Source organism: Neoarius graeffei, chromosome 20 (genome assembly GCF_027579695.1).
Source record: "Neoarius graeffei isolate fNeoGra1 chromosome 20, fNeoGra1.pri, whole genome shotgun sequence".
Classification (NCBI taxonomy): domain Eukaryota; kingdom Metazoa; phylum Chordata; class Actinopteri; order Siluriformes; family Ariidae; genus Neoarius; species Neoarius graeffei.
This window is the reverse complement of record NC_083588.1, coordinates 58,979,678-58,998,172: the sequence shown is the minus strand read 5'-3', so window position 1 is coordinate 58,998,172 and position 18,495 is coordinate 58,979,678. Positions and strand designations below refer to the sequence as shown.

The following is an 18,495-nucleotide window of genomic DNA, read 5'->3' as shown; positions in this document are numbered from 1 at the left end:
GGTAAAGATGCCACCAGCGTCTTGACAGAGTTCGTGTCAATATGTGTTATTTATGAACAATATATCTATGGAAGTTCGTTCTAAGACATCCAGGTAGTAAAATGCTTAAAAGTGTTTATTTGGAATCATTGGACTGTTCAGAACCAAACAAGACATTTTGGTGTTCATCCAAACTCCATCATCAGGTGTAAAATGTGACAGGAAGTAACTAAACAGACGCTCAGTAGATGCATGTCCTAACACAGGTGAGCAATCTCTTCAGGACATGACTCAGCAGTCTGTACACACTTACAACAAAAGAAACAGAGTTTTCAGGATCATGAAGTACATATTCTAGACAGAAAAGACAGTTTAGTTTTAGTTTTGGCCAGGCTACCACCTGAACTGATTATCACATCAGATTTTCTTTGGCTAATCAGACACAAGGTACGCCACCACACTTGCCAGAGCAGTTGGCGGTAAGGTGCCTTACTCAAGGGCACTTCAGCCAGTCCTGCTGATCTATGGAATTGAATCGGTGACCTTTTGGTCCCAAAGCTGCTTCTCTAATCATTAGGCCATGGCTTCCCCTAAGAGAAGACAGGTGGTTTGAAAGAGGTGTTAAGGAGACCATCTACGTCAAAGTGGACCGGCCATCACTGAACACTGGGGAAGCCATGCTCTAATGGTTAGAGGAGCAGCTTTGGGACCATAAGGTTGCTGGATCAATTTCCTGGACCAGCAGGAATGGCTGAAATGCCATTGAGCAAGGCAACTAACCCCCAACTGCTCCCCAGGCTCTGGGTGTGCTGGAGATCTGCTAAATACCATTAATATAATGTAAACAGAGGACGGGGTCTGATGCACCAGCTGTGTTAAAAACTGGACCACACCACTTTAGGGACAAACCAGCTTGCTTAGATATCCAACTTAGTGATATCTTACGTAGTCATGTGGCTAAAATCTCATGGCTGTATTTTCACCAGAGATACTTCCTGTTGCACTTTTACAACCGATGATGGTGTTTGGATGAACACTGAAATATCTTGTTTGGTTTTGAATAGTCCAGTGACAAAAGTCACAGGTCTTTGCAACTAAATAATGAGCAATAAATACTGAAGAGCCATTTGACTGAAAACAAATTGGTGTTCTCTGACCTTTGCATAGTCCTATATATCAGTATTTCATCTGCTGTTCCAAATAAATGTATTCAAATTGTTTGTAAACACATTGAACTTTCCGTTATGACACACTGGCAAATTTGGCGAAGTCCTTGGACAGGTCTCCATGGCAAAACTGTTAAGTCCTTCTTATTCTTATCCTTCATTTTACACAAAACTATCTCTGGTCAGTGGAGTCTGGTTTCTTACTACAACCCCAATTCCAAAAAAGTTGGGACAAAGTACAAATTGTAAATAAAAACGGAATACAATAATTTACAAATCTCAAAAACTGATATTGTATTCACAATAGAACATAGACAACATATCAAATGTCAAAAGTGAGACATTTTGAAATTTCATGCCAAATATTGGCTCATTTGAAATTTCATGACAGCAACACATCTCAAAAAAGTTGGGACAGGGGCAATAAGAGGCTGGAAAAGTTAAAGGTACAAAAAAGGAACAGCTGGAGGACCAAATTGCAACTCATTAGGTCAATTGGCAATAGGTCATTAACATGACTGGGTATAAAAAGAGCATCTTGGAGTGGCAGCGACTCTCAGAAGTAAAGATGGGAAGAGGATCACCAATCCCCCTAATTCTGCGCCGACAAATAGTGGAGCAATATCAGAAAGGAGTTCGACAGTGTAAAATTGCAAAGAATTTGAACATATCATCATCTACAGTGCATAATATCATCAAAAGATTCAGAGAATCTGGAAGAATCTCTGTGCGTAAGGGTCAAGGCCGGAAAACCATACTGGGTGCCCGTGATCTTCGGGCCCTTAGACGGCACTGCATCACATACAGGCATGCTTCTGTATTGGAAATCACAAAATGGGCTCAGGAATATTTCCAGAGAACATTATCTGTGAACACAATTCACTGTGCCATCCACCGTTGCCAGCTAAAACTCTATAGTTCAAAGAAGAAGCCATATCTAAACATGATCCAGAAGCGCAGACATCTTCTCTGGGCCAAGGCTCATTTAAAATGGACTGTGGCAAAGTGGAAAACTGTTCTGTGGTCAGACGAATCAAAATTTGACGTTCTTTATGGAAATCAGGGACGCCGTGTCATTCGGACTAAAGAGGAGAAGGACGACCCAAGTTGTTATCAGCGCTCAGTTCAGAAGCCTGCATCTCTGATGGTATGGGGTTGCATTAGTACGTGTGGCATGGGCAGCTTACACATCTGGAAAGACACCATCAATGCTGAAAGGTATATCCAGGTTCTAGAGCAACATATGCTCCCATCCAGACGATGTTTCTTTCAGGGAAGACCTTGCATTTTCCAACATGACAATGCCAAACCACATACTGCATCAATTACAGCATCATGGCTGCGTAGAAGAAGGGTCCGGGTACTGAACTGGCCAGCCTGCAGTCCAGATCTTTCACCCATAGAAAACATTTGGCGCATCATAAAACGGAAGATACGACAAAAAAGACCTAAGACAGTTGAGCAACTGAAATCCTACATTAGACAAGAATGGGTTAACATTCCTATCCCTAAACTTGAGCAACTTGTCTCCTCAGTCCCCAGACGTTTACAGACTGTTGTAAAGAGAAAAGGGGATGTCTCACAGTGGGAAACATGGCCTTGTCCCAACTTTTTTGAGATGTGTTGTTGTCATGAAATTTAAAATCACCTAATCTTTCTCTTTAAATGATACATTTTCTCAGTTTAAACATTTGATATGTCATCTATGTTCTATTCTGAATAAAATATGGAATTTTGAAACTTCCACATCACTGCATTCCGTTTTTATTTACAATTTGTACTTTGTCCCAACTTTTTTGGAATCGGGGTTGTATATTATTTCAGGTGTACCAACATACAGTGAAGTCTTGTTATTGGTGGATGCAACTATTTTTTTCTAGGTGGTTATTTTATGACTGGTTATAGCAAGAAACCATTTGAAATGATCTGACAACCACTCTTTTGCAAGAAACATCTAACATAATTATTCTTGGACTATGTTGAGAGCAAGGTTGCAAATAACTCACTGTCTCCGGAACAGCGCAGTGGTCCGAGGCTGAACTGGGCCTCTGAGCCAGGGCGGTTTGTGTCACCAACTACAATCCTTCTGATAGGCAAATGGTCCCGGAACATCAGGTAGCCCTTATCTGCATACCTGTTTAACAGACAAACCAGATAATTAGCAAGTGTGATGACCCAAAAGCCCTTGCAAGTGCCCTTCTTTCAGGTAACCTCATTAAATACAATTTAATGTTGTCTATTAGTGGATACAAGTGCTCTCTTTAGTATTCTTCAAGCATTTTTGTTGCTAATTTATGAGGATTCTTCTGTAGATTTACAATCATTTATTCATTCATATCTTCATTCATGCCTACTCTTTCTCTTTCTCACCATTGGCGATAATCTGCATCGCAGTTGCACCAGAACTTTGAGTCGGTGCAGGTTTGATTGATGGCACAGCCGCATTTCCCACTCTCAGGGAAAGACCCGCCCCAGTATTCATGACTCTCATTATGCCGACCAATCCAGAATGTGTAAGGCCTTCCATCTAAAACAAGAAACAGGATGTTAAGTAGCAGAGCAGTAGACCAGTATGTGATCTGCCTTATATATATTAAAATTCATGTCTAATTAGTTTTCCTAAAATAACATCAGCCATTTTCTAGAATTCATACTATGGTGATTTCAGAGTGTACATAATGTAAATAGAGCATTGTAATATAACTTTGTACAACTGTAACTAGCTACAGAATAACTAATCTGATAATCAGAGGTTAATCTATGACAATGTACATAGAGTGCCAATAGTTCTGGATGGCAGAAAAAATGTAGCCAGATTTATTCCTTGGAACAGTTATATAAATTTAACATTTTTAAAATATCTGCTTCATTAAGGTCAGCTTATGGTCATCCAATCAGATACTTACGTGGAGTGTTTAGAAGGCGGGACTTGTAGCACGAGAACTCGATCCACTGTTCACAGTATAGTGACGTATTGGCTAAAGCAGTGACCTCATCCCATGAGGCGTTCACGTACTGGACGTCTCCTATATAAGGCTGGTCCAAGCTGGAGCCAGTTACTTTGGTCCTCTCGAGACGGTTGTGCTCAATAATTGTCCAGGCTTTGTTCACTGACAAACAGGAAATGGACTTAATGAGCCAAGGAAATTGTTTCAGAAAGAATCCAGCGACTGGTATGGATTTTTAATAAAGATAAGACTAGTGTGTTGGGGCATTTTCATAAAGACAGTTCAGTGACAATACTGATAACACTTCTGTGTGCCACACTAAAATATACAGTGCCTTCCACAATTATTGGCACCCCTTGTAAAGATTCGTAAAAAGGGTTTGAAAAAATCCACCTTTTGGTCAAGTCGCTTCATCTCACACTGAAAAAAATGAGAAAAATCCAAGATTTCATTGAAATAAATTTATTCACAACCCCCCCCAATCCCTCATCAAGAAATTATTTTCAACAAAAACACACATGCTAATATTATTAGCACCCATACATTTAATACTTTGTACACCCTCCCTTTGCCAATAAAACAGCCCTGAGTCTTCTCCTATAACATTTTATAAGGTTGGAGATCCAGAGCAGGGCATCTGAAACCGTTCCTCTTTACACAATCTCTCCAGATCATCCAGGGTCTTTGACCCTCTCTTACGGTATGCTCTGTCCTCTTCAGCTCACCCCACAGGTTTTCAATAGGGTTCAGGTCAGGGGACTGAGATGCAGTGTTGTGCATGAACGCATTCAAAAGAACGCGTTCACTGAACACGCTCGTTTTTCCATGAACTTTGAACTGAACGCAACAACTTTGTAATGAAAGAACTTGAACGTGAATTCGTTCAAATTATGCGACATGAACGACAAACATGAAGATGAACGAAACATGAAACCTGATGAATCGAGTGGCACGTCTACTTGCAAGATATTTTACGTTCTACTACTTCACTGTCAGTCTGATGTTGTTGTCACTCACTGCCCTGAGGTGCCACGTGTGTGCAATGCATCATGGATAACGTAGTGTGAAGCTGGAGATAGTGGATGGCTCTATGATTTGGCTCCATACTACGTTACCCATGATGCAGCAGAGCAGAGTAGGCGTAACCCAGCGTTCCCTAGCTACAGGCAGCAGACAGCGCGCACACCACAGCCGGCGCACACTCACAGCAACATGGCCAGTGAAAGTTCAAGTAGCGGCACGGAGAACACAGATGAGTACAATGCCAAATAATTTTAGAAATTTGATTGTTGTGTGGTGGCACGGTGGTGTAGTGGTTAGCGCTGTCGCCTCACAGCAAGAAGGTCCTGGGTTCGAGCCCCGGGGCCGGTGAGGGCCTTTCTGTGCGGAGTTTGCATGTTGTCCGCGTGGGTTTCCTCCAGGTGCTCCAGTTTCCCCCAAAGACATGCAGGTTAGGTTAACTGGTGACTCTAAATTGATAAAGTGGCTAGAGAGAATGAGATGATTGCTGTGTGCATACACAGATGTGTACTGAAGAATGAGGCTATCTGAAGTTTTCCTGTTTTGTATTTTGAGAAATAAAAAGCCCTTGAGCATGCATCCCTCTGTCTGATCAATATGGTTGATATGGTCAATGCTGTTGATATGGATCTTAAAATAGCACTCCTTCAGTGTATATACATATTGGCAGTCATCTTTTTAGAAACACACACATTTATGAGGAAGTCTAGTTGTCGTTTATTAGAAGTTACTGTTAGTTGAAACTGAAAGCATTTGTTTGAAGTCACGTGTAACGTTTTGGTAGCAGTGGTTGAGTCAGTGAAGAAATCAAAATATTTTGTCCTTTTTTCCATATATAGTATGTACAATAACTTCCATTTTGTGTGATAGAATATAATATCTATAATATGTGAGTAGTTTTGAGCTAGAATGTAGCATATGATTTTAGTCTTTATTTTCATATCCCACCTAAAAGTAAAATGAACTGAACTTTGAACTAGTTCAGAATTAAAACTGTGAACTATGAACATGAACAGTTCACTTTTAACATGTTTGAACTGAACTTGAACTAGTTCAAAAAAAGTGTGAACTTGCACAACACTGCTGAGAATGCCATGGCAGGAGTTTGATTCTGTGCTCGGCGAACCATCTTTGTGTTGATTTGGACATATGCTTCGGATCACTGCCCTGCTGGAAGATCCATTGATGACGCAGTTGTAGTTTCCTGGCAGAGGCAGCCAGATTCTGATTTAAAATGTCCTGGTGTTTCATGGAGTCCATGATGCCATGGACCCTAACAAGGTTTCCAGGCCTTTGGAGGAAAAACAGTTACAAAACATCACACAACTCCACCATATTTTACAGGTGGGATCGGGTTATTTTCATTATAGCCATCCTTCTTTTTACACCAAATTTACACCACCTTGAGTGTTTATTGCCAACAGGCTCCATTTTTGTTCCAACAGACCAGAGAACACGGTTCCAGTCAAAATTGTAGTAGTGTTTCGCAAACTTCAGGCTCTTATGTGGTTAACTGACAGAAAAGGCTTTTTTCTAGCAAATCTTCCAAATAAGCTGTTGGCATGGAGCTGGCGTTGGTGGTTTTGGAGAGTCAGAAACCCAAGATTTTACTTTTCCCTGTAATTCACGAACAGTGATCCTTGGGGATTTTTTTTCCTCTCTTACCCTCCTCCTCAATGTACGTCGGTGTAAAATAAACTTGGCTCCTCTTCCAGGCGAGTTTGTAACAGTTCCAGTTGGTGTCCACTTTTTTTTTTTTAAATTGCCTACCAGGACATTGGAAATGGACATTTTCAGGTGAGTAGCTATTTTTTATAACCATTCCCTGACTTATGAAGGTCAACACGCTTCTCGCTCATTTGGTGGTTTGTGTTCTCTTATCTTTCCCATGCTGATGTTGAAGGAATTTGGCCTCTGTGTCACCTCATATTTGTACCCCAGTTAATCAGAAAGTCATGGATTACAGCTTGAAAGTTCCTACGCACGCCAATCAATTCAAAAATACTGTACAATTTAAATGGGAAACATAACATGCTTCAGTTACATTATGTTCACTATAATTTCCAGGGATGGGAATAATAGTGCCACATGTGTTTTTGTTAAAAATAATTATTTCTCGATGAGGGATTTGTTTTTCTCTGAATACATTTATTTCAATTAAAGGTCTGATTTTTCTCATTTTTTTCAGTGTGAGATGAAGCAACTTGACCAAAAGGTGGATTTTTTTCTAACCCTTTTTACTAATCTTTACAAGGGGTGGCAGTAATCTTGGAGGAAATTGTAAAATACACTACAAGAATGCTGCATTTTAGAGATAAGAGCTTGACAAACGACTGAGGAACTTCATTATTTCTGATTTCTCGCTAGGCTCCATTTGATGTGAGCAAACCGAGGGTTTAGAGCAAACAATATATTTAGACATTTAGCACTTGATGAGTATGTTACAGAGCCTTCCACAGAAAATGAGTTTGCTTAGTTACCCAAGCTTTCTCATCTAGTTAAAAACAACAGCCCAAAACGCATTTGACTTCTCAAATATGCTTAGTGCATGGACTTCAGGACCTCTAACATCAATTAAGTGTGAATAAATTACTTATGCAAATGGCATATTAAATGAATCATTATTGAAGATTTACTTTTAAAAAAAAGAAGTTAAAGGAGACATGTAGAGAAGAGTATCACAAGGATAGATGACTTTCGGAACTGGTATTTGAAGACAAAGTTCAGATTTGAAAGATCCAATGGTTCATTTTGAACAACTTCTTAAGCATTTAATAGAAGGAAAAGGGGCTATTATGTGCATTTATGGCATCCTTTTTGTTCAATATCAACAATTAAAGTGATATTACATTGAAGAGATGTAAAATTAACAACAAACTAATTAGAGTGGACGTATTGTGTACTGGGTTGTACATGGAGGATATTACACAGTTGTGCGAAGATGTGAAGTTTATCTTTGAGTGGTGAACATGTGAACAAATTATATATTCTTCACCACGAGAAGATAAACTTCATATCTTCACACCACCTTGTAATGTTCTTTATATTGTATGGACATATCCACAGAAAAATACGCAAGTTAATCAAAAGAATTTTCATTTTGAACCAGTTTCTCATTTTGGCAACGTGCATCTAGTCAGCGGGAAAACACTGGGAGTGACGTCATCGGAGTGAAATATCGGGAATTATTATACATACAGGACGCTTTTTCGATGGAATAAAAACGTGTACTATTCCCTTCTAGCCGGTTTCATTCATTTGGTTTGATAGCATGCAATATTGTTAGCATATCGCTTATACTGTACTATGTTTATTACGTCACTCTACCCAATGAAGAATGAGTGTTGAATATGGTTTACGATATTGCATGGTTGTCAAGGCAGCATGATGTCACACGTCGGAGATGTAAAACTTCCGTGCTAGCGAGCAGCTGGGACAATTTGCAAACAAACATGGCTGCCAGGTTTGCTTCATTAAATATGGAAGATCTCATCTCATTTCATTATCTCTAGCCGCTTTATCCTGTTCTACAGGGTCGCAGGCAAGCTGGAGCCTATCCCAGCTGACTACGGGCAAAAGGCGGGGTACACCCTGGACAAGTCGCCAGGTCATCACAAGGCTGACACATAGACACAGACAACCATTCACACTCACATTCACACCTACGGTCAATTTAGAGTCACCAGTTAACCTAACCTGCATGTCTTTGGACTGTGGGGGAAACCGGAGCACCCGGAGGAAACCCACGCGGACACGGGGAGAACATGTAAACTCCGCACAGAAAGGCCCTCGCCGGCCACGGGGCTCGAACCCGGACCTTCTTGCTGTGAGGCGACAGCGCTAACCACTACACCACCGTGCCGCCCACATGTTGAACACCCGAAAGGAATGTGTATGTACAATAATAATAACATTTGGCTGGCTTTTTTTTTGTGGTATATCAGATATATTCCATTCAGCTACTTGTCTTCAACTCATTCAATATCATGCTAGCTGAATGGAATTTATCAGATATACCACGAAAAAAAAGCCAGCCAATATTATTTAAAGGTCCCATGGCATGAAATTTTCACTTTCTGAGGTTTTTTAACGTTAAAATGAGTTCCTCTGACCTTCTTAAGTCACCCCAGTGGCTAGAAATGTCATAATGTGTAAACCAAACTATGCCCACCCTTTGTCAACATTTGAGAATGGCGCGTCAAAATGGCGCGTTGATAGGCTCTTCCCTTTACTACGTCAGCAAGGGAGATGATTCCCACCCACTGTATGGATTGCCCGCCCAGCTCAAAAGTTGCCACCATAGATACGTCACTTCAATTCTGTAGTGAGGAGACCATAGAGGACACAACAACATGGCACCACCTAAGCGAGTGAAACATGGAAATTGCACTGTACATGGATGTGACAACACAGAAAAGAGTCTGTTTTTACTGCCGACGGGAGAGCCCCTGAAGACGCAATGGCTTAATTTTATTTACTCCAATAATACGCCGTCGAGTCTACCTAAGACGGTGTATGTTTGTCGGAAGCATTTTCCTGAGGAATATTTCCACAACTTGGGACAGTACAGGGCAGGTTTTGCACATCAACTGTCACTGAAGCCTGGGTCCGTACCAAGCATCCCTGCTGCATCAGCCACAAACACCGAACAAGTAAGTGTATAACTGTTAAGTCTTTTTGCCGTGTTTTAAAATCGGTGCGCTAGCCTTGCAATGGCTACATTAGCTGTGCAGCTAACTGCTTCCTGCAGTTAGCCAGGTAATCTGCGCTACAAAACTAAAGAGCATGCAGCATGCTCTGTTAAACTGAGTTTAGTCTGGAAATTGACTATAACTTATGAGCTTATGTTTGACTATTGCTCCGCAATGCATGTCTTCTGTTGGATAAGCGATATGTTGCTGTAGTTGCTGCTTCTATCCTCTTTGGTTATGGAGTGCGTGTTCAAGCCTAGGGTATTATACGTTCGTAAACTACCACTCCGAACACTCTCACTCATGCCCGCAGCTTGGTCAAACCCCTCCCCCCATGGCCCGCCCCCACCCTCTACCCTTCCCCGCCTCCATGCTTCTCATTAGCAAAACGACGCACTGGGAAAAGGGCTGAAATGGGGCTTTCTCCCAGGAGGCTATATCTACGTGCCGAGGGTTCATTTTGAGAAAGGCTGCAGATACAACATCCGGAAACCTCCACGAGCCCGTTTAAAGCATCAACAAACCACCATGCCATGGGTCCTTTAATTATGCTGCAACCCATGTAGTGAACATACAGTATAATGACTATGCAGCTACAGGTATTTGGGATTCAGTCTAACCTTGTGTAAATTTTTATGTGGATTAGGAATCTGATCTACTTATAAAAAAAAAAGGCCACTGATCTGATTCCTGCAGAGAGTCCAACTCAATGGTCCTACTTCCCAGATTTTCAAAGTGTGGATCTCAGTTCTACCCCATTCATCCTCAGCAACTGCTTTGTCCTGGTCAGAACCATGATGGATCTGGAACCAATCCCAAAAACACTGACTCCAAGGCTGGAACATGGGCCTGCAGTCCATCACAAGGCATCTCACACACTCATTCATAACTAGAATTGCCAATTTAGATTCATCACTCAACCTACTGGCCTGTTGTGGGGAGGTGGGAGAAAACTGGAGAACTAAGAGGAGACCCATGGGGACAATCGGGAAAACATGGCTCAGGCAGAACCAGACTGCAGAATCGAGCCTTGTATCCCAAAGTTATGCTGCATACCAAACTCTTGAAGCCAGTGTTACGTTGTTCATGTTGTATGACTCATAGTTTAGCACTGTCTAGACGATCTACGTGTCTCGTATCGTGTTCTAGCTATTGCTATGTTAATTACTTCAAGATTTGTCCCATTCTAGCAATTAAATGAAATGTCTCCTAGTAATACTACTTCAAGTTATCTTTCATTTATTTCCTTGCATTAATGATCCATTATTCTTGGGTGAATTTGTAAATGTGAGACATCTTTAAGAAAATGTGGTCTTACTCTTCATCTTGCAGTAGACAGTGAAAGGCTTGAGTGGGCCGCTAAGGTCTGGGTCTATGGTGTAGTTGCCTGACCAGTACTTTCCATTCAGTCTGTAGGCCTCACACGACTCCCTATAGACGGCTGAGAAATGAAGGACATCGTGAGGAAAGAGTACGAGAAATGGAATACAAGACCGTTTAATTCAAAAGTACAGAGTTGTCCAAGTGGCACTTACAGTTGTGACACACTTCCCCTTTGTAGCCTGTGTTGTTGCAAATGCACAGGAAGTCATTCCAGGATTGAATACACCTACCCTCATGTTCACATGGGTCTGGAGTGCACCTGAAAAACATTGACCCTTAAATCAACCAATACACGCCTGGCTGTTAAAGCAGGAAGCTCAGAACAGCACAAGTGTCAATAATTTGTTTTCAGAGCTGTGTACCAAGGCTGGATTTGCATAAGAAAGCAGCATGAAAACTGATATACAGTCCTGTGTAAGTTGTCTTTCTTAGGTGAATGAAGGAAGATCAAGATTTTGTTCTACTACTATGGGGCAAAACAAGTAGAATTTGTTATATCTTCATTTCCTTGAAGAAAATATCTATTCATTAAAGTGCTGATGACACGTTTTTGACATCTTTGGCGATGTTTTATAACATAAAAAGTAATTCCCGATGATCCATATATTAATTCACGAAGGCGCCTATTTTACAAGTTATGATAAAAAACGCGGCTATTTGGGCAAATTTGACGGGGCTGCAGCACCCAGGAGACGGAGGAGGAGGAGGGGCTATATGACGTCAGCGAAAGAACCTTCCTCCTAACTTACCAGTTTGTTGTTGATGTGACAGGTGTTCAGTTTGTCATTATTAGTATTATTATTATACATTATTATATATATATATATATATATATATATATATGTATATATATATATATATATATATATATATATTAGTTATTATGCCTTCGCGTTGTGTTGCCGGCTTTTGCTCCAAAACCTACAAGGATGGGGTAAGTTTATTCAAGTTTCCCAGAGATCCCGAGCTGCATGCGAAGTGGGTGAAGCAAGTCAGGCGCACTCGTGACAAGTGGGAGCCCTCACCAACATCCGTCCTGTGCTCTGAACACTTCGATTTGGATTGTTTTGACACCCTTCCCAGCTTAAAACAATCTCTTGGGTGTGCAGTTCAGCACAAACGTGTGTTACTACCATCAGCAGTGCCTACACAGTGTTGCCAGATACTGCTGAAGTTTTCCAGCCCAAAATATGTTCAAAACCCACCAAAATGCACTTGAAACCGCTCAACTGGGCGGGAAAAATCCCAATCTGGCAACACTGCCAGTATTCCGGAGGGGGTCTACTAGTAGCTATGCCGGATCCAAAGACAGTCCCCCTGTCAGAACATGTGTTGTGAAATGACATAAGATAAAGGTACGTAGAGCTATAGATTCTACATGATAATCATAAATGTAATCATAAAGTCGGCGTGATATCAGTCATGTATTTGCTTGTGAAAGCTTGCGGCTTTCGTGTAACTGCCGCCTAGCAACGAGAGGCAAAGGGTAAAGAGGGTAGGCTATCATAGATTCTATTCAGAAGAGATCAACACAATTCTAGACTCCCAGAAGAGGAAGAGCTAGCACTAGAGAGTTCACCGGCGTTTTCATGCGCCATTTCCATTGAGTAGAACCAGAGTAGAATCATAGGATGTCTATGAGTAGAACAGCCAGTGAACCGCAGCATGTTCTCCCGCTGACGTCACAACATGGCCGCGAGCCACGGACCCAGTTTTCTTGCGCTGTGCAATTAAAAGTTGGATATTCGCGTAACAACAGCTTCTTTTCACGTAATTATAACAGAAATCTAACATGTTTGCCATGTTGTATAGTTTATTTAAGAAATTGCATAGAGTCATGTTCGTGTCATCAGCCCTTTAAGGTGATTTAATATGGATATGAAGCATGTCAGAGTGTTTGGGGCCATAGTGCTGCTGTAGCACAAACTGCTGAAAAAAGTTAATGCTGGCTAAAACAGAAAAGTGTCGGCGTTAACTTTTTCAGCAGTTTGTGCTACAGTAGCTCTTCTGTGGGACTGGACCACATAGGCTAACCTTCGACACCCATGGCCCTGTCTTCAGTTCACTGGTTGTCCTTCCTTGGACCACTTTTGGTAGGTACTAACCACTCCATACCAGGAACACCCATGACCCTGTTGCCGGTTCACCGGTTGTCCTTCCTTGGACCACTTTGGTAGGTACTAACCACTGCATACCAGGAACACTCCACAAGATGTGCCATTGTAGAGATGCTCAAACCCAGTCATCTAGCCCTTACAATTTGGTCCTTGTCAAAGTCACTCAGATCCCCCTTGACGTTTGCCCATTTTTCCTGCTTCTAACACATCGACTTCAAGAACTGACTGTTCTCTTGCTGCCTAATATATCCCACCCCTTGACAGGTGCCACTGTAATGAGATCATCAATCTTATTCACTTCACCTATCAGTGGCTTTAATGGCTGATCCGTGTATATGAAACCGTATTAGCTTTATTTGTATTGAAAGTGGCATTTTGGGGTTCCTGAAAACAAAGCTTTTTGAAATGTGGGGAAATTTTTAAACACTGTTTTTGCTGATTTCATGTAAGCAGGTTAAAAGTCAGCTTTTTTTTTTTACACTGCTGACATCACAGCATCAGCCTGTGCATTAGCCATTATGGTTTCTGAATGTGCTAGTTACTTTGTGCATTACAACTTCTGTTATCATGATGTGTCTGTAATTCAATTTCACTTTGGAGAATGGAAAGTTCATGATCTGCTTTCTATTGCTCCTGAATCCAATAGTCCATCCTCTGTTCTTTCCTAAACACTTTTCCTTGACATTGATGGAAAACATCATGAAGTCAGGGAAAGACGTGAAGGAGAATTTATACAACTGAGAGTGCTAAGAGTATCCAAATGCACTTACACTAGGCTGCACTGGTCCAGTGTCCCCTATGCTAAAGGAAATAGGAAAGGAAGTATTGAAGCACCTTTCCTTAGCATTTAGAGAATTTGAATGGCTCTTATCACAGCTCCTGTTGAGATACTTCTGGGTCATTTTACTCAGTTAGGAACTTTCCTAAGCAAAGAACACTACTGGAACACAGCCCAAGGCTCTTTTCACCCCTTCTACCACTCAAGAAGTGCTTTTAATGTTGGTCTTGCAGTGTTTTACATAACAGTTTGACAGACTATCACCACCTACTGGGCTGGTATGGCATGTTTTCAAAAATATCAATATAAATGACTTGCAACCACGTGATCAAAATGTGCTACGTCATAAGCATCCACCATGATGGTGGATATATAAAGCAACTAGAATGGCAGCCGCTGAAAGCGTGTCTGTAAACAATGCTGAATTTTCTCAGTATTACCACGATTTGAATGGTCGAGCGAAGATTCGATACAAAGAGAAGATAGATATATGTGGTTTTGACCCATATTATTTTTAAAAAATCAGACTTTTCTGAAGATAAGATGCTTCTACAGACCATCAAGTACCCAGATATCGCGTTCTATCTGGTTTGGCTGCCGAAGAATCAAGTCCGACCTTGGACAAAACACAACCCATTTTCTGAGTGGGTGCACAGTCTGGATTGTTTCTATCATATAATTCTGCTGGCGTGCCTAGAAGCGAAATGGTAATACACGTATTAAAATTATAATAATGACTGAGTGAACCACGACAAGAGAACACTCATTTTATAGCAGAATTCTAGCAACACGAAATAAAATTCTTCCATGATATTATCGAGAAAGCTTTTGAATCTCACCTGAGATAAAATAATTACTGCAAACACGAGCTGTTTTGGTTTTAGCCTCTGTTAGATCAGCCCTGCCGATGTTGTTCAGCCGTGCTCGTCTCCTCTCCGTACTAAGCCTCAGAGTTTCCTCGCCCTCTTTCCGAATCACGGACAGAATTCTAAAAAATCGGAATGTGCCACGGTCACGAGTACCGTTGTGACCACAACCATATACAGCACAAAGATATGGCATAGCTAAAAGAACGCTTAAAGCAGTGGCAAAACAAAGAGAGTTGCACACGCATGACTATGTTTTGTATGGAATGTCATTTGACCCCGCATTTGTATATCCACCAACATGGCCGACATCCGGGTTTCTATTTTGCTTTGACGTCACTTGCAAGTCAAGGATACATAAGGACAGGACCTCAGAGAAGAGAAAAGGGACCAACAATACACCCTGAGGAACACCATACCTAATGTCATACTTTTCAGATAAACAAAGCATTTTTTTTCCTTAAAAAAAGGTGAAGAATAATTTCAGTACAAAGATAAGCAGACAAGGTAGGTGTGTTTTAATAAAGTGGGAGTATTGGCACTAGTCATGTTCATGATGGATGAGTCAGCTCTATGAGGCACATTTGAATCGATTGTGGAGTTGATGTAGGCAATGCCTTCATTCTTGCACTGTCATTTAATCAAACTGCTTCCCTGGAAAGCTATTTTCAACATCTGCATGAATGCTGAGTGAGAGAGAGACTTGCAGCCATGTCAGTCAAGCAGCATGACAGGAAGGATCTGCTACATTGCTTCTTGTTGAAGACATACACCATGTCGTACTCCAGTGTATCATTAAAGACAATCATCAGTATAAATGGAAATGAATCTGCTTCCTTGAATCACAGACACAGCAGCAAAATAACATTAATAACATGCAGGAATGCTCACTGTATGCATATTTATTTCACAGTGATTAAAAACGTATCTGAAAACATCCAATGCAATGTAATGTTGTGTTGTTAACTAGAAAATGGAATAAAAGATTCGTATTGGTGAGCTGAGTCAAATGATCTGACTCAGTGAAAAGACTTAAGATTAATTCCCCTCACAAAGAACCATAAGTAAATTGGCACTGTATACCTGATAACAAAATGCTTGGAGTCTTGTCTTTTGCCTCTACATTATTTGTGCTGTCTCAAATTTGTTAAAAATGCCTGAGACTGTCACGTACACGCAGATGGTGATAGCGTAGATCAGATTTACTATATAGGTTTTATGGTATGAATAGGACAGGATATACAGTAAATGTGTTTGTGATGCCATTAATCTGTCACTTCTGAATGGTGGATGTTATTGCTGTCGTAACAAGTGTTGCCAGGCAAAACAAACCTCGCCCAGCAGCACTTATTTTATACCTATATGTTGATAATGGTAATATTTCTCAATCATCAGCTGTCAGGTTATAGTCCTATGAAAATCCATGACCTTGAGTTTGACATTTCAGAATCATTCAAAGTCAAAGGTCATGGTGCCAAATGGAAGCCCATATGGCACTTCCTATAAGTTGATAATGGTAAATATCTGTCTACCATCAACCGTTTTCAAGTTACAGCCCTCTGAAAATCCGTGACCTTGAGTTTGACCTTTCAAGGTCCCTCACGGTCAAAGATCATGGTGCCAAATGAAAGGCCATATGGGAGTTCCTATATGCTTATAATAGTAAATATTTGTCTATTGGCAACTGTTTTGTTATTTTGGCCAAAAGGTTGAGCTTTCTGATGACCTTGACCTTCACCTTGACCTGATTACCCCCAAAATTTAATCAGGGTAATCTACGGACCACTGCCCACCTACCCTGGAAATTTGAAGTCAACCAGTGCAACCATCTAGACGCTAGATTGTTAACAGACAGACAAACAAACAAACCGCACTGATTACAATACCTCACCCCGCTTACTTCATCGCGGGTGAGGTAATTATTGCTCTCTAAAATTAACCAGCAGTTGCACCAGCAGCTTTAGGGAAAGCCAATGGTTAGAGAAGCAGTTTTGGAACCAAATGGTCACTGGTTCAAGTCCCTAGACCAGCAGGAATGGCTGAAGTGCCCTTGAGCAAGGCACCTAACCCCTAGCTGCTCCCCAGGTTGCTCTGGGTATGTTGTACATTGCTCTGAATAAGAGCATCTGCTAAATGCCATTAATGTAATGTAATAAAATGCGTACATGTAGTTGAATATTAAGTGTTTTTTTTTTTTTATTTCACTCATTGATACAGTGTGATGTATTTCTAAGCCCTGTCTATTGCTCCTAGTCTCAGCCTGCAGATTTGGTGGTGCAGTGGTTATCACTGTTGCCTCACAGCACAAAGTTTCTGGATTCAAACCTTGCAGCTGACTGGGGCCTTTCTCTTTAAAGTTTGTATGTTCTCCCCATTCCTGCATGGGTTTCCTCCAGGTGCTCTGGTTTCCTCCCACGGTCAGAAGACATGCAGATTAGGTCAACTGGCTATTCTAAATAGTCCATAGGTGTGAATGTGAATGATTGATTGTTTGTTTTTCTTCAAAAATTGGCAAACTGCCCAGGTTGTACCCCACCTCTTGCCCAAAGTCAGCTGGGATTTGGCTCCAGCTTCCTCCACAACTCTGATGGATAAGCGATCTATCCAATGGATGGATGGATATCTGCAGATGCATAACCAAACCTCTCATCTCAACCCAACCAGGAATGAATTGTACACACACCTGTCAGTGATACCACACGTCCCCAGCAGTAGTTCTGTATATCGGCCCCATTTCCTCTGCAACATCACATCAATTTCCACAGGCTCGTCATCAATAAATATCTGCTGCATGCAGCCATGGAAGCGTGCCAGCTTGGTCACACAGCGTGCCGTATTGTTGGTCTTAGGACAGCCTGAACCAAAAACAAAACATCACTGGTCACTAATCAGCTAACTCACTGAAAAAAATATATATATAACTGTCATTACTTACCTCCAAAGAAGTAGGTATCTCCAGACCGAACCATGAATGGGTTGGTGATCTTCAGTGGAGAGCTCTCGTCCTCATCAATGGTCACTGAGAGCAAGTTGTCTCTGGCGGCCAGATCCACCGTGTGCCAGAAACCATCATTTAAACGATATCCTAGGAACAAGCCACAGAAATCTTTCCAGAAATCTTTCAACTTATTGCAATTAATTGGAGAGTGGTGCCTTGAGCATTAGGTGGCTCAGTGGTCAGATGTGAGTGTTACCTGCAGCAAAGCGGAGTCTCTTATTCCCTGGCTGTGTGAGGGTGATGTTTACTTGACCCTCACTCAATCCAAGCTCCAGAGAACCTAGATCGTTGGCAAACCTGGTGAACAGCAGCAATCCTGTGTAGTCCCAAGAGCGGAACTTGAACTTCACTGCCAGTCGGCTTCTTCCAAAAAACCCAGGCACCTGGAGGTAGTTATTGGGCCCTGCAAAGGTCATGGGTCTCCAAAGGAGGTCACGGCACGTGTAGTGCATCTTTTTCTATCATGGGATAAAATGAAGAAAAGGTTTGAGACACAGAACATGCTTCAAAAATTCTCATTATTCTTTATCCTGCCAGTTTGGAGTGAGG

The 18,495-nt window shown here is 41.4% G+C and overlaps 1 protein-coding gene across 1 annotated transcript in view; it reads right to left on the bottom strand.

Moving 5' to 3' along the window:
• Positions 1-18,495, bottom strand: part of cntnap1 (contactin associated protein 1) — a 67,441-nt gene that overhangs the window by 11,002 nt on the left and 37,944 nt on the right. Inside the window, exons 9-16 of the mRNA XM_060902431.1 lie at positions 18,143-18,404; positions 17,884-18,033; positions 17,632-17,803; positions 11,340-11,446; positions 11,123-11,245; positions 4,052-4,255; positions 3,516-3,672; positions 3,152-3,279 (exon numbers count right to left, since the gene is read on the bottom strand). Of these exons, the coding sequence (XP_060758414.1) occupies positions 3,152-3,279; positions 3,516-3,672; positions 4,052-4,255; positions 11,123-11,245; positions 11,340-11,446; positions 17,632-17,803; positions 17,884-18,033; positions 18,143-18,404 (1,303 nt within the window). The remainder of the gene's footprint in view (positions 1-3,151; positions 3,280-3,515; positions 3,673-4,051; positions 4,256-11,122; positions 11,246-11,339; positions 11,447-17,631; positions 17,804-17,883; positions 18,034-18,142; positions 18,405-18,495) is intronic.